Source organism: Monodelphis domestica, chromosome 4 (assembly GCF_027887165.1).
Source record: "Monodelphis domestica isolate mMonDom1 chromosome 4, mMonDom1.pri, whole genome shotgun sequence".
In the NCBI taxonomy this organism is placed as follows: domain Eukaryota; kingdom Metazoa; phylum Chordata; class Mammalia; order Didelphimorphia; family Didelphidae; genus Monodelphis; species Monodelphis domestica.
The window spans coordinates 433384050-433397744 of record NC_077230.1 but is presented as its reverse complement, the minus strand read 5'-3'; the positions used below and the strand labels follow the sequence as shown (position 1 = coordinate 433397744).

The 13695-nt window shown below is 40.3% G+C and overlaps 1 protein-coding gene across 11 annotated transcripts in view; it reads right to left on the bottom strand.

Annotated features, from left to right (window-relative positions):
- The window catches only part of LOC100024256 (zinc finger protein 883-like), a 114773-nt gene that overhangs the window by 86538 nt on the left and 14540 nt on the right, over positions 1 to 13695 (bottom strand). For 10 of the 11 annotated variants that reach the window (XM_056825670.1, XM_056825671.1, XM_056825672.1 and 7 more), the window contains 2 exons: positions 9318 to 9413; positions 3357 to 6331 (listed from right to left, as the gene is read on the bottom strand). The exons of the other annotated variant lie outside the window; for it this stretch is intronic. In XM_056825670.1, the coding sequence (XP_056681648.1) occupies positions 4458 to 6331; positions 9318 to 9413 (1970 nt within the window). In that variant the 3' untranslated portion in view covers positions 3357 to 4457. Of the gene's footprint in view, positions 1 to 3356; positions 6332 to 9317; positions 9414 to 13695 lie in introns of those variants that run through there. 11 annotated transcript variants of the gene reach the window in all.

Below are 13695 nucleotides of genomic sequence, written 5' to 3'. Positions count from 1 at the left end.
TGAGGGAGAACTGAAAACAGCTGAAAATTCCCTCAGGGTGAAATGCTAGAACCAAGTGTTTCTGCCAGGAAGCAGCTTCCAGGACACTTGTATGGTTTGGGACAAAAAAAAAAAAGGTTTTTATAAATTATTTTTTACTTTATTTGGGCTGTGAAAGTCCCTTACGGTAAAAAAAACAAAAGTTTTTTGTTGTTGTCATTACTTTGACACTACTCTTCCTGACCGATCTCTCTAGGTTTTATTTCTCACTTAAGTTAATCCTAGAGACAGTGGGGTTTGGAAAAAAGAAAGTAGATTTTCTGTTCAGGCTAGAGGAGCACTACTTTACCCCTCTTAAGAGGAAGTGAAAGCTTTTCCCCAGCTTTTTGCCCTCACAGCTAATTAAGAAACAGCCTATTTGCTCTTGGTAAGAAAAGACAGAATCTTTCCCAGTTGAAAATCTAAGGGTTTGCTAATTGGATTGTTTGTGAGGGGGGCGGAGTTGGGAACAATTTCCCCAGGTGAGACCTCAAGGTCCAGCCCCTAAAATTAAAAACGGCTTTGCTATATTTATTTTTAAGAGGAAAAGGAAAAAGAAAAATTGAACTTGCCTCTGACAACTGTGAAACATAGACTCAAACAAGCTATAAAAAGCTGTCTTAGGGATAGTCACAAGAGTAAAGGAAAAGTCAAGAAAAGTAGAAAGATTGAGAGTATTTCATCACAACCAATGTGGTTAGCCAAATGAATGTAAGGGGGAAATACGGGTTAATTTTACAAAAAGGTTGGGCAGGATTATATTTAAAATAAGATCATCAGGAATTTAATTTATTCCAAAGAGATTTATTTACAAAATATAGAGTGAAGTAAGAAAATCAGAGAGAGGTTAGGGTAAGATGTCTAACCTAAACACTAAGTAACTTACTCTAACCCCTGGCTCAAAACCAGGCAGGTGAGTTTAGTCCTTAAATGGATAGGCCTCAGCCAAGGACCTGGGGAAGTCTCTCTCAAGAAGTAGGTCTCTCCTGAGGCTAGTTTCCTCAGAAAATCCAAGAGTCAGCGTTTTCACTTACCACATGTCAGTCCAAAAGGAAGAGATTTAAGAACAGTCCCAGTAGGAATAGGGTCTCAATTCCAAATAATGAAGAACTATCTCCCACAGGAAGTTCAACTCCGTAAAAACTCAGTCTGGAATTTGTAACTCCCTTTTACAGACACTTTCTTTTGGGTCACTTCTTGTGCCTTCCCCTAAATGTATGTCTACAAATCAGAGTGGAAGCTTTGCTTTAGAACTGCCCAGGGACAGTCAGGATAATTCGGATTTGTCACCCACTATTGCACACATGGGTCACAGACCTTCCCTCCTCAAGTGTGAATGGGGTGTTTACACCTTTGGTGATTAAATCTAAAAATGGGCAGGAGTTAATTTAATGTTCACAATCAGGGGAGAGTTTAATCTTCACACTGAGCCCTGCCTCTAAAGGGAGGTGATACTATAGAACTTTGAGAGCTTCCTCTTCCCAGTCAGAAAGGAGGCTACAAATCTATCTGTGCTGACCAGTGATGGGATTAAGATTCTCTGAAGACTCTATATCAATTCATGATTCTTCATTAGAGAGAGAAGGTGGACCCAAAAGAGAAGGGCCCATAATCCCATGGCCAGGTGCCTAGCTAATCTGAGTTCTCTGCTCACCTCTCAACTCGATTCACTCTTACTGCTTCCTCTCAAGGACACCACAGCCTTCCTTGATCCATAACGTGTGGATCCGTAACCTCGGTGGCATCACTTTTTCTGCTTGGACAGCCTTGACCTCAGGCCAGACTTCTGAGCACCAAGAGTCAAGGCCTCTGGCATCCTCCCCAGGATGAATGCTCACCCAATGAAAGAGTAGAGCCAAGATCAAAATGGATTCTCAACACATTCCTTAAAAGGAAAGAGGGGTGCAAATTCATCTCTAATTCACAGAACCGATAGCCCTGAAAGGACACAAAAGAAAGAGTAAGTTTGAGAACTGTTGTTTCAAGGGACAGGAAATGAAATGACTCTGCTCTCCTGGGATGGTCACCGAGTGTGATTATTTCCAAATCCCCTCATAATTCCTCAGACCCACAGAACAGTAAATGAGTGGTGATGGAATAAATCCTTGAGCCCACCAAAGTCCTGGCAATAACACATCCCTAACAGTGTCCTCTCCGTCACTCAAGCAAAGAAAGGACGTGTAATGAAGCTTCCTTACCGTTGAACCTGACTCAGTGTATCAGTCATAGGAAATAAAAGTCTACAGTCAAGGGAAATAAAGTCTCAAATCAACAGAAAACACAGAAGGAAAAAAAACCAAAGAAACAGGAAAAGGACCCAAAAGGGAGAAATAATGCTTAGAAGAGGAGGGTCCTTGGATGAGGTGGGATCCAGGCTTCAAGAGTCCTTAAAGGGAAAGGACCCACAGCGGAGCTCCAGAAAGGTCTGCCGGAAGGACCAATGGATCCTGGAGTTCAAATCCTGTCTCTTGGGGAGCCAAAGTGTGAAAGACAATACTGAGGAAGGATGTTAGCAAATCTTACTTTGTTGTGAATGTGCCCATCAGAGTAAGAGTCTCCAGTGAATAATGGATTCTAATAGTGGGTACACTGAGGTATGTGGATGATGCCTCAGGCCCCACTTGAGTACAGCAAAGCAGTCTGGGACTTACTACACTGAAGCAGTCTCAACTAAGTGTAAAAATTAAAATTAAATCTCAATGATGAAAACAAGAGATTACTGATCAATAGAAATACAGAGGATACAAAATCAAGACCACGTGCCCATGACTGATCAAGCGGTTCAAACGCCTGCCTTACCGCCACCAACCTCACTGTCATCTAATTTTCAAGGAGTTATTAAATACAATGAAGTTTTGTGCCTATTTTACTATTTAGCCAATTATGATTTAAAAGGAACTTTTTCATCTTTTGAATGCCTCCTAATAAATCTCCTGCCATAATTTTCCTGAATCGCTTTTTATTTCTTTTCCCAACTTTTCCTCTACCATTTTATTTGATTCATAATGTCTATTTCCAGAGCACTTTAGAGCTTTGCTGACCTCATGTCCATTCTGCATTTCTCTTTGAGGCTTTGTACTCACGGAGAGCAACCATCTCAATTTAAAGAGGAATGCTGAGGCACAGAAAAGTTACATAGGGAGAGAGCATCTAAGGCGCGACTTGAACCCAAGACTTCCTCACTCAAAACTCAGTGCCATATCATTATGCATGCTGCCTACCTCAACACTGATTTGAGTATCCATTTCAATGATAAAAGGTGACTAAATTGTCCAGAATTTTAAAAGCCTGGCTCTGCTATGAGACTATAATCCAAGGAATAGTAAAAATAGTGAGCATTTACCTCAAGTGATTTTATTTTTGCAAAACACTTTACAAATATTATCTCATTTGATCCTCACATCAACCCCAAGAGGTGGGTGTCCAAGTATACACATTCTACAGGTAGGAAAAAAAGAGGCAGTAAAAATATTAAATGTCTTGCCCAGGTTCACACAGTGAGTGTCAGGGACTGGATGTGAATTCAAGGCTTCAGCCTCAAGTAGTCTACTACTTCACCTACTGTGAAGTAGCCTACTGTGTCTACTGTGTCACCTATTAGCCTAAAGAAATTAAGCCCAATATTAACCAAAATACTTATACTAGAACTTTTATTGTGTCACCAAAGAACAGGAAATAAGAGACTATTTTAAACAACTGGGGAATGGCTGATGAAGCTCCAGTATAAGAATGCTGTGGAATGTTACTGAGGAGGACTGAGAACAATAGCATTTCAGAAGAAAATGTATTACTTTTATCGGACTTTGTGCACAAAGTGAAATTTAGATTATCTAACTAAATCTGCACTAATGCAAGAAGGACTTATTTCCTAATTTGATGCCCAAGATGTATTCTCCAATGTACAGTTGAGAATAAATCCATTTCAAGGGTTTCCTACTATCACGGTTTTCCTAAGTTTTCCTTCCAGTGTGAAGATTCTGATGTTGAGGAACTTCTCACTCACAGCAAAAGGCATGTCCCTGGGAGCACATTTATAAGGTTTCTCTCCACTGTGAATCCTCTGATGATGTCTGTAAGTAAGAGATGATCTCTGACTGAAAGACTTCCCACACTGAATCCATATTCAGCTTGTCCTCAGAATGACTAATAAAGCTTTGTACTCCTTTTCAATGCATTTTCTCACTCATTGCTCTGATAAGATTTCTATCTAGTATGTTCTCTCATGGGAAATAAGGGATGACTGTTTTCAGGTTTTACATTGCTTACATTCATAAAGTTTCTCTCCAGTGTGGATTCTCTGATGAACAAGAGATGAGCAATCGCTAAAAGATTTGCCACAGTCATCATTCATTGGGTTTCTCTCCAGTGTGGATTCTCTGATGTCTAGCAAGCTGGTATCTTATTCTGAAAGTGTTTCCACATTGATTACATTCATGAGGCTACTCTCCAGAGTGAATTCTCTGATGAACAAGAAGATCTGAATTTTTCCTAAAAGCTTTGCCACAATTATCACATGCATAAGGTTTCTCTCCAGTGTGGATTCTCTGATGAATAACAAGTTGAGATTTCCAGGTAAAAGATTTGCCACAGTCATCACATTCATAGGGTTTCTCTCCAGTGTGGATTCTCTGATGAACAACAAGTTGAGATTTGCCGGTAAAATATTTGCCACAGTCATCACATTCATAGGGTTTCTCTCCAGTGTGGATTCTCTGATGTCTAGCAAGCTGGTATTTTATTCTGAAAGCATTTCCACATTGATTACATTCATAACATTTCTTTTCAGTGTGGATTGTCTGATGAACAAGAAGATCTGAATTTCTCCTAAAGGCTTTGCCACAATTATCACATTCATAAGATTTCTCTCCAGTGTGAATTCCCTGATGTGAAGCAAGATTGCCACTCCGTGTGAAAGTCTTTCCACATTGTTTACATGCATAAGGTTTCTCTCCAGTGTGGATTCTCTGATGTTTACGGAGATCAGAATTGCTTCTGAAAGCCTTTCCACATTGATTACATGCATAAGGTTTCTCTCCAGTGTGGATTTTCTTATGTTCAGCAAAACTGAAGTATTGCCTGAAAGTTTTTCCACATTGATTACATTCATAAGGTTTCTCTCCAGTATGAATTCTCTGATGCTGAGCAAGTCTGTCTGGCCTTGGGAAAGTTTTTCCACATTGATTACATTCATAAGGTTTTTCTCCAGTGTGAGTTCTCTCATGAACAACAAGATTGAATTTCTGTCTGAAACTCTTTCCACAGTGATTACACTCATAAGGTTTCTCTCCAGTGTGGATTCTCTGATGATTAAGCAGATCAGTTTTGGATATAAAAGTCTTTCCACACTGATTACACTGATAAGGTTTCTCTCCAGTGTGGATTCTCTGATGTATAACAAGATTGGAGCTTCGAGAGAACCTCTTTCCACATTGATTACATTCATGAGATTTTTCTCCAGTGTGGATTTTCTGATGATCAGTAAGAGTGCAGCTCTGTCTGAAAGTTTTTCCACACTGATGACATTTATAAGGTTTTTCTCCAGTGTGGATTCTCTGATGTGCACTAAGAATGCATTTCATCCTAAAACTTCTTCCACACTGATGGCATTCATAAGGCTTCTCTCCAGTGTGGATTCTATGATGTGCCTTAAGACTGCCCCTCTGTCTGAAAGTCTTTCCACATTGTTTACATGCATAAGGTTTCTCTCCAGTGTGGATTCTCTGATGTTGAAGGAGCTCAGAATTGCATCTGAAAGTCTTTCCACATTGATTACATCCATAAAGTTTCTCTCCTGAATGGATTCTCTGATGTTTGACCAGATGAGGTTTCTGTGTGAAAGTCTGATTTTTCTGGTGGTCAGTGAGCTCTGAATTATGACTAAAGGCTTCCTCTACTTCATTATGTATATAAAGCAGTTCTCCAGCATGACTTTTCTCATGTCTAATTAGTTCTGATTTTAAGTTGAAAGTCATCTCACAGTTATTACATTCATAAGTTTGTAATACTGGAGGCTTCTCATGAGACTCAACAAATACCACTTGCTCATTAAAGGATTCCCTACATTTATTGTCCTGAAAAGAGTCATTGTTTGAGATCATTTTCTTACGCTGAATTGAGATGGAATATTGCCTGATATTCTTTCCATTTTTATCAAATTCCTGATGAACCTTTTGTGTTTTTTCTATCTTGAAATCAGTGTCACAGATTTCTCTCAGACTGAAGTCACAGCAATTATCATTCATGAATCCTGGCTGTTGTGACTCTTCTCTGAGCTTTGCATTAGGTTCTCTCATTTCAAGCCTCCTCTCTCCATCTGAAGGAAACATAGAAAAGCATAAATGAGGACAGATACACATACACCCAAATACATAAGCTTCTGTCCACTGACAGAAAGTAAACTTGTTCATTTATTTGCCTGGCAAAGAGAAGAGGCACAGCTAATGAAGGATATATGTCTTTAAGTTTAAAATAAGTGAAATGTGGCCTTATTGACTGGGGTCAACTGACCAGGGCAATTAAATCTTATTGGACACCGTAAAGATTAAAATTAGGGAATATGGGGAGACTGAGGCAGGTAGAAATTAGTTTCTCTCTGCAAGGAGTATTATATTTTTTAGAGGTTTATTAAGGATTAAGAATTAAAGAAAATACAGGATAAGAAAAAACACGTGCCTAGGCCAGAGGCCTAGGCCAGATAACCTCACATCACAGAAGAGATGCATCTGCTCCAAAACGGAAGTCCAAAAGAGACCCCAAAAACCTTTGCCACCAGCTTAAATCCTTCCTCGATCTTGGCCCACCTCAGAATTCCCATGAGATTACAAAGCATTTTGGGGAAGTGGAGCAAAGGCTTGTGGGGATTGTAGTCCTGTATTCGAGTCTATTTTTTACAACACAAGGCAGATATACCATAAATTGGAAGGATGGACCTTTCTTGGTATATTTTATCCTGCACCTGGTTTATCCCATCCTGGAGGGGGCGTCCCATAGTTTTGCTGACCATATGTTGTTATAGACTGAGAAAGCACATTCCTTATAACTGCTTTCTATAAGGGAAAGTATATTACTACCTTTACCAATTGATGAGGGACTTTTTTTTAACTCTATTTTAAGACCTTGGCAACTGGTCCCATCAATTCCTGTTAAATCAAAGGAAAATGGAAGAAGGGTTTGATTTTATCCTCTTGTGCCAAAGATCATTGAAGGTAGGAAGTGCAGTCATTAAAACCCATCCCCATTAGCAGGAAAGCTATGGTACATCTGCATGGCCTATTAAAAACCAAAGACATCACTTTTCTGACAAAGATCCAGGTAGCCAAAGCTAGAGTATTTCCAGGAGTCATGTATGGCCCCGAGATTTGGACTACAACATGAATGTTGAGCATGACAGAATCAACACTTTCAAACTGTGATGCTAGAGAAGATTTCTGAGAGTCCCATGGAGAGCAAGATCCAATCAGTCAATACTTGGATCAATTAATTCAAAGAATTCCTTGGAAGGTAAAATACTAAAGTGGTAGCTTGAGTATTTTGGCCATTTAATAAGAAAGTAAGACTCATTGAGAAAAAACCCTGATATTGGGAAAGATTAGAGGAAAAGGGGATGAGGTATGGCTAGAAGGGATGAGATGGAGAGTGTCATAGAAACAATGAACAGTAACTTGGAAAGGTTTCAAGAGATAGTGGAGAATAGAAGTGGGGTCATGAAGAATTGGACAAAACCAATCAAGTGAGGGTGCAATCGATTGAACAAAAGGGGGTGAACATTAAAAATGGACACTGTTATGCCAAAGCAGAGGGTCCCTTAATTGGGTTTTTTCCAACGCATCTAGAAAAACATTTGGTTTTGCTTTTTCTCTCTCTTCTATTTCCCTCTTACCTCTATTGTAGTTTCCTATTAGAAGGTGAAATATTGTATACACCTGTAGTTAGAAAATTGTTTACAGGTAAAAGATAATTATGTTAAATGATCAATGGGGAAACTAGTCTCCCAATGATCATGAGGAGGATTGTGAAGATTAAATTGTAACCCCTGTCAATTTTTAGATTTAATCACCAAAAGTGTAAAAACCTACTTAAAGTTGAGTGGGGAGATCTGCCCATTTTTAGATAAAATCACCAAAAGTGGAAACATCCCACTTAATCATTAAGTGGGAGGTCTGTGACCTACATGTGCACTAGTGGGTCACAAATCAGAATGGACTGACTGCCTCCTGGGCAGTCCTAAGCAAGGTTTTAGACTATGATTTGTCCACCTAAAAAGTGGAGGAAGACACAGGAAGTGACACAAAAGGAAGGTATTACAACTTCTTGTGAGGGACAATTCTTTATTCTTGAGTGCAGGCTGGTGAATATGCTGACTGGACCGGAGAACCTGTTTCAGGAGAGGCTGTTCTTAAATCTCTTCCCTAAGATTGACACGTGGTGAGTGAAAAGGCTCACTCCTTTCTTGGAGATTTTCTGAAGAAACTAGCCTCAGGAGAGACCAGCCTCTTAAAGAGAGACCTCCCCAGGTCCTCAGCTTTGCCAAGGCCGCTAAGGGCTAAACTCCCCTGCCCAGATTGAGCCAGGGGCTGGTAGTAAATTACTTAGCGCTTAGGCGTGTATTGGGTGCTCAAGGAGGAGTAATATCTTTGGTATGGAGGGCTTGTCGTGCCCTCCTAGGGCAGCTCTCCAGCCTCTGACCCTCACCTGACACACAGCTCTCACTTGTGGCTGCCAGTAGCTGCTAGCATGCGGCAGCAGTCACACCCTGGGCAACGGCTTCGACAGGCCGGCTAAACCTTGTGAGGGTAGCCATCGGGTCATCGACCCCTGGTGAACCAGGGCTTTGCTCACCCAGCATGTGAAGACTGCTTTGGCGGAACAGGTGGAAGAAACCAACAAGAAGGTTCAACGGCTGAGAGGGCGACGCAGCAAAGCACTGTGGAGTGCTCAGGGCGTGTTGGGGCACAAAGGACAACACGGCCATCCAATGCAGCTGAGGAAGTCTCCAGGTGTAACAACTTTTCGTGCCACTGGACCCAGGCTTCCAGTGCCGAGAGAGGGGGACTGTCTCTGTGCATCAACTTTTCCACTTAAATCTTCATGCACAAGTGTCTTTGTGCACAAAAACGCACAAAGACAATCGTCATCCTCGGTTCATAATTAGACAATGTCTTATACGAGCCCTAAACTTAACCAACATCGTGTCCCTATCTCCTCCTGGGAATCCTAAGAAAAGGCCAATTGATTCCCAATTGATTTGTAGTCACCTCCTGTGATAACAGAATACATAAACCTGATTTCATGTCGCTCACCGAGACAAGAGTTGCTTGGGCCTTCTCCATCAAGAATCCATACAGTTTCCCCTTGGTCAAAATAGGAGATCCAATCTTCTCTGAGAACTGGAAGACCTGGGCATTCAGAATAAGGATGAGAATAGAGAGATACTTGTCGTTTTGTTCTCTTTAGGGAAAGGGGGCATACAAGATCAGGACTCCTCAAGGATCTTTTCCAAGGTATTAATCATTGGGAGCTTTGGTGGAGGATGGGAACAAGGTAACTGGGAAGGCAATTTGGAATCATAAAATTCTATTTCTCCACTGCCTTCACAGCATAGGCTGACGTGCATAAATGCTATTATCTAGAAATTAAGAAACAATACATGGTGTAGTGGTGTGTGAGTTGGACATGGATTCTAAAAGCCCCCTGTAAAGACTCCTGTAAATTTCAAAACTACTCCACCCTATTCAGACCATTTTTTAGAAGATTTAGCGATTTCCTGATCAGTAACAATAGAGATACTTGAAATAACAGAATCAGGTTTTGGAAAACTGCATTCTCCACCCTACTCAGGATAACAAGATTAGGAAGGGCTGCAGCAAACTCAAGATTTAATTATTTGAGAATATGGCCTTCAACAGACATGTGCAAAAAAGGACAGACCTCTGGGCAGTCCTAGGTCAAGCTAGAGTCACCATTGGCACATGTGAGATGCAGGAAGTGAGGTAGAGGACAGCCTCTGGAGTTCTCGGGACTTCCTGGGAGGAGGGCTAGAGTTCAGTTCGAGCCTGAAGCTTGAGGTGGAGGTTCCCCGCAGGCAGCTTTCCTTCAGATCGGTCACTCTGAATAAAGGACTGATTTCCTTCTCTTCCTTGGCCTTCCAAGGCCGAAACTCCCTCTGGCTCTGCCAGAAGGTTGAGTTAACCTCTTTCCTTATCCCCTTCTTCCCTCCTCTCCCTATCCTTCTTTCTTACTCCCGTTGTAATTAAACTGCAAAAAACCTCCATTCTGATTTGAGTGTTTCATTTAGGAATTTCATCAGTGAATTCCTTGGCGACCTTAAATTAATATATATCAGTCTTTTAATGTGATTTCAATATCACACTCTGACTGACCACAAAAGTCTAAGAGTTCCCTCAATAAATTTCCTGAATTTTCTTGCCTTGCACTCTACTTTCTCCTCACTCAGTCAGTCCTTTTAACAGCTAACTCGGCTTAAAGACACAGCTGCTAGAACAGGTGAGTTTAAAAAACTTATTCGCTCTTCTCTTTTCTCCTTAAGTTAAAATTGGAATCAGCAGTTTTTTTTTCTTTTTCTTTCCTTTTAATCTTAAGGGGCAGCTGGGTGGCTCAGTGGATTGAGAGCTAGGCCTAGAGGCTGAAGGTCCTAGGTTCAAATCTGACCTCAGATACTTCCCAGCTGTGTGACTCTGATATTAAGATAGATAGCTAAATATAGTTAGCTGACCCCTGTTGATTAGCAGTGAGGAAACTCTGAAAAATGGAGCCCTTGGTTCGATCTCTCACAACAAAAACAGCTAGACCACCAGAGTACAAAGCCCATTTTTCCTGCTTTTGGCTTCTCTCCTTAAATTAGATAGAACACAGCTTGTTTTAAATCTTAGTAACAGGGCCCTAAGGTCCTGGTTGGGAGAGCTGTTTCTAAATCTGCTTTCCCTTAGGGTACAACCACCTAGATTAGGAGTGGAAAAAAACCTGTAGAAAGTTTTGGCTTTGAAGCAAGACATAGAAAGAATCACAAAATGTAAAATAAATAATTTTGACTACATCAAAATAAAAAGCTTTCATACAAACAAAACCAATGTAACTAAAATCAGAAGGAAAACAACAAATTGGGAAAAAATCTTCATAAAAACCTCTGACAAAGGTTTAATTACTCAAATTTATAAAGAGCTAAATCAATCGTACAAAAAATCAAGCCATTCTCCAATTGATAAATGGGCAAGGGACATGGATAGGCAGTTTCCAGATAAAGAAATCAAAACTATTAATAAGCACATGAAGAAGTGTTCTAAATCTCTTGTAATCAGAGAGATGCAAATCAAAACAACTCTGAGGTATCACCTCACACCTAGCAGATTGGCTAACATAACAGCAAAGGAAAGTAATGAATGCTGGAGGGGATGTGGCAAAGCAGGGACATTAATTCATTGCTGGTGGAGTTGTGAACTGATCCCACCATTCTGGAGGGCAATATGGAACTATGCCCAAAGAGCGATAAAAGAATGTCTACCCTTTGACCCAGCCATAGCACTGCTGGGTCTGTACCCCAAAGAGATAATGGGGAAAAAGACTTGTACAAGAATATTCAGAACTGCTCTCTTTGTGGTGGCCAAAAACTGGAAAACGAGGGGATGCCCATCAATTGGGGAATGGCTGAACAAACTGTGGTATATGTTGGTGATGAAATACTATTGTGCAAAAAGGAATAATAAAGTGGAGGAATTCCATGGAGACTGGAATGACCTCCAGAAAGTGATGTAGAGCGAGAGGAGCAGAACCAGGAGAACATCGTACACAGAGACTAATACACTGTCGTACAATCGAATGTAATGGACTTCTCCATTAGTGGCGGTGTAATGTCCATGAACAATCTTCAGGGATCTAGGAGAAAAAACACTATCCATAAGCCGAGGACAAACTGTGGGAGTAGAAACACCGAGGAAAAGCAACTGCCTGACTACAGCGGCTGAGGGGAAATGACAGAGGAGAGACTCTAAACAAACACTCTAATGCAAATATTAACAACATGGCAATGGGTTTGAATCAAGAACACATGTGATACCCAGTGGAATCACGCGTCGGCTATGGGGGGTGGGGAGGGAGGAAAAGAAAATTATCTTTGTCTTTAATGAATAATGCTTGGAAATGATCAAATAAAATATTATAAAATTTAAAAAAAAAACAAAAAAAACTATAAGGTATTGGGAAGACAATGGCATACATTAATGGAAATTTAAAAAAAAAAAACACTTTAAAAAAAAAAAGAGAGTATGGATAGCCCCCGGTATAACTACCATATCCTCTAAAGTGTGTTCAGACTGCTCTACCTGCCAGGCATATAACCAACTCACCTTTCGCAGCAAAGCTTTTGGTGGGTGTCCTCTGGCTTACACATCTTTTGAGCACCTACAGATAGATTTCATAGCAATGCCAAAGGCTGGACATTATAAATGTTGTCTAGTCATAGTATTTCAACTGACAAGATGGGCAAAAGCATTTCCTGCGACCCTAGCCACAGCGGCTTTTGTTGCTAAGGTGCTTTTAAAAGAAATTATTCCTCATTTTGGCCTGCCAGCACGTATTGATTCCGATAGAGGAAGTCATTTTACTGCTTCTGTCTTAAACCAAATATATCCTTGCTTGGAGATAACTCCCAAATTCCATGTTCCATATCATCCCCAGAGCTCAGGCCAAGTAGAGAGGATGAACAAAGAACTTAAAACTATGATTGGCAAATTATGCACTGAGACCCATTTAAAATGGCCTGAAATTCTCCCTCTGGCCCTATTTTATCTTAGAAGCAGGCCTAGAGGAGACTTACATATCTCACCATTTGAGATGCTTTTTGGATATCCGCCTATAGAGGCTAAGCCTTTCTCTCCGGCATATACATCGCTATTAGGAGGAGATACTACTATTGCTTCCTATATGCAGGAATTACAGCATAAACTGCATGAACTTCATGAATCCGGAGCTGCAGTACAAGCCGGACCACTAGACTTTTCACTTCACGAACTGAACCCAGGAGACAAGGTGTATATTAAGAATTTCCAGCGTACTGGAGCAACTCAGCCTTCCTGGGAGGGACCATTGCAAATATTGTTAACTAATCCAACATCTATAAAGGTTGGAGAGAAGGATTCTTGGATTAATTGCTCACATGTAAGGAGAGCATCTTCCGCTGAGACTGATTGACTATATACTATCACATGCATTGAAGATAATAATCCATTGACAAGTGGATGCTGTTTTTCAAAAATACACTGAATTCCTGATTTTTTCTTCTCTTTCCCTTATTTTTTTATTATTGTTTTTCTTTTGAATATTTGAATTTTTCCCCCTTTCCTCATTTCTTGTTCAAAAGGTAAATTCAATTAAATTTGTTTCTCTCTCAGCAGTAATATAAGTTTAAATATACATACTTGCTATATTATTAAAATATACAGAAATAGCTTTAGAATGTGGGAACCTGCCATTTATTGATAAAATGTTATGGGACTATGACTAATGTTTGTGTCTGATTCCAGGAAATGGGATAAAAACAAAGAGCACAGACTTAACCTGAATAGTGCCAAAAGAGCACACAGAAAATACTAATGTGGATTCAATGTTGCGACGCTTGACATATGTTAAGTCGTAGGACTTCCTTCTATCTACACTCTTTATGAA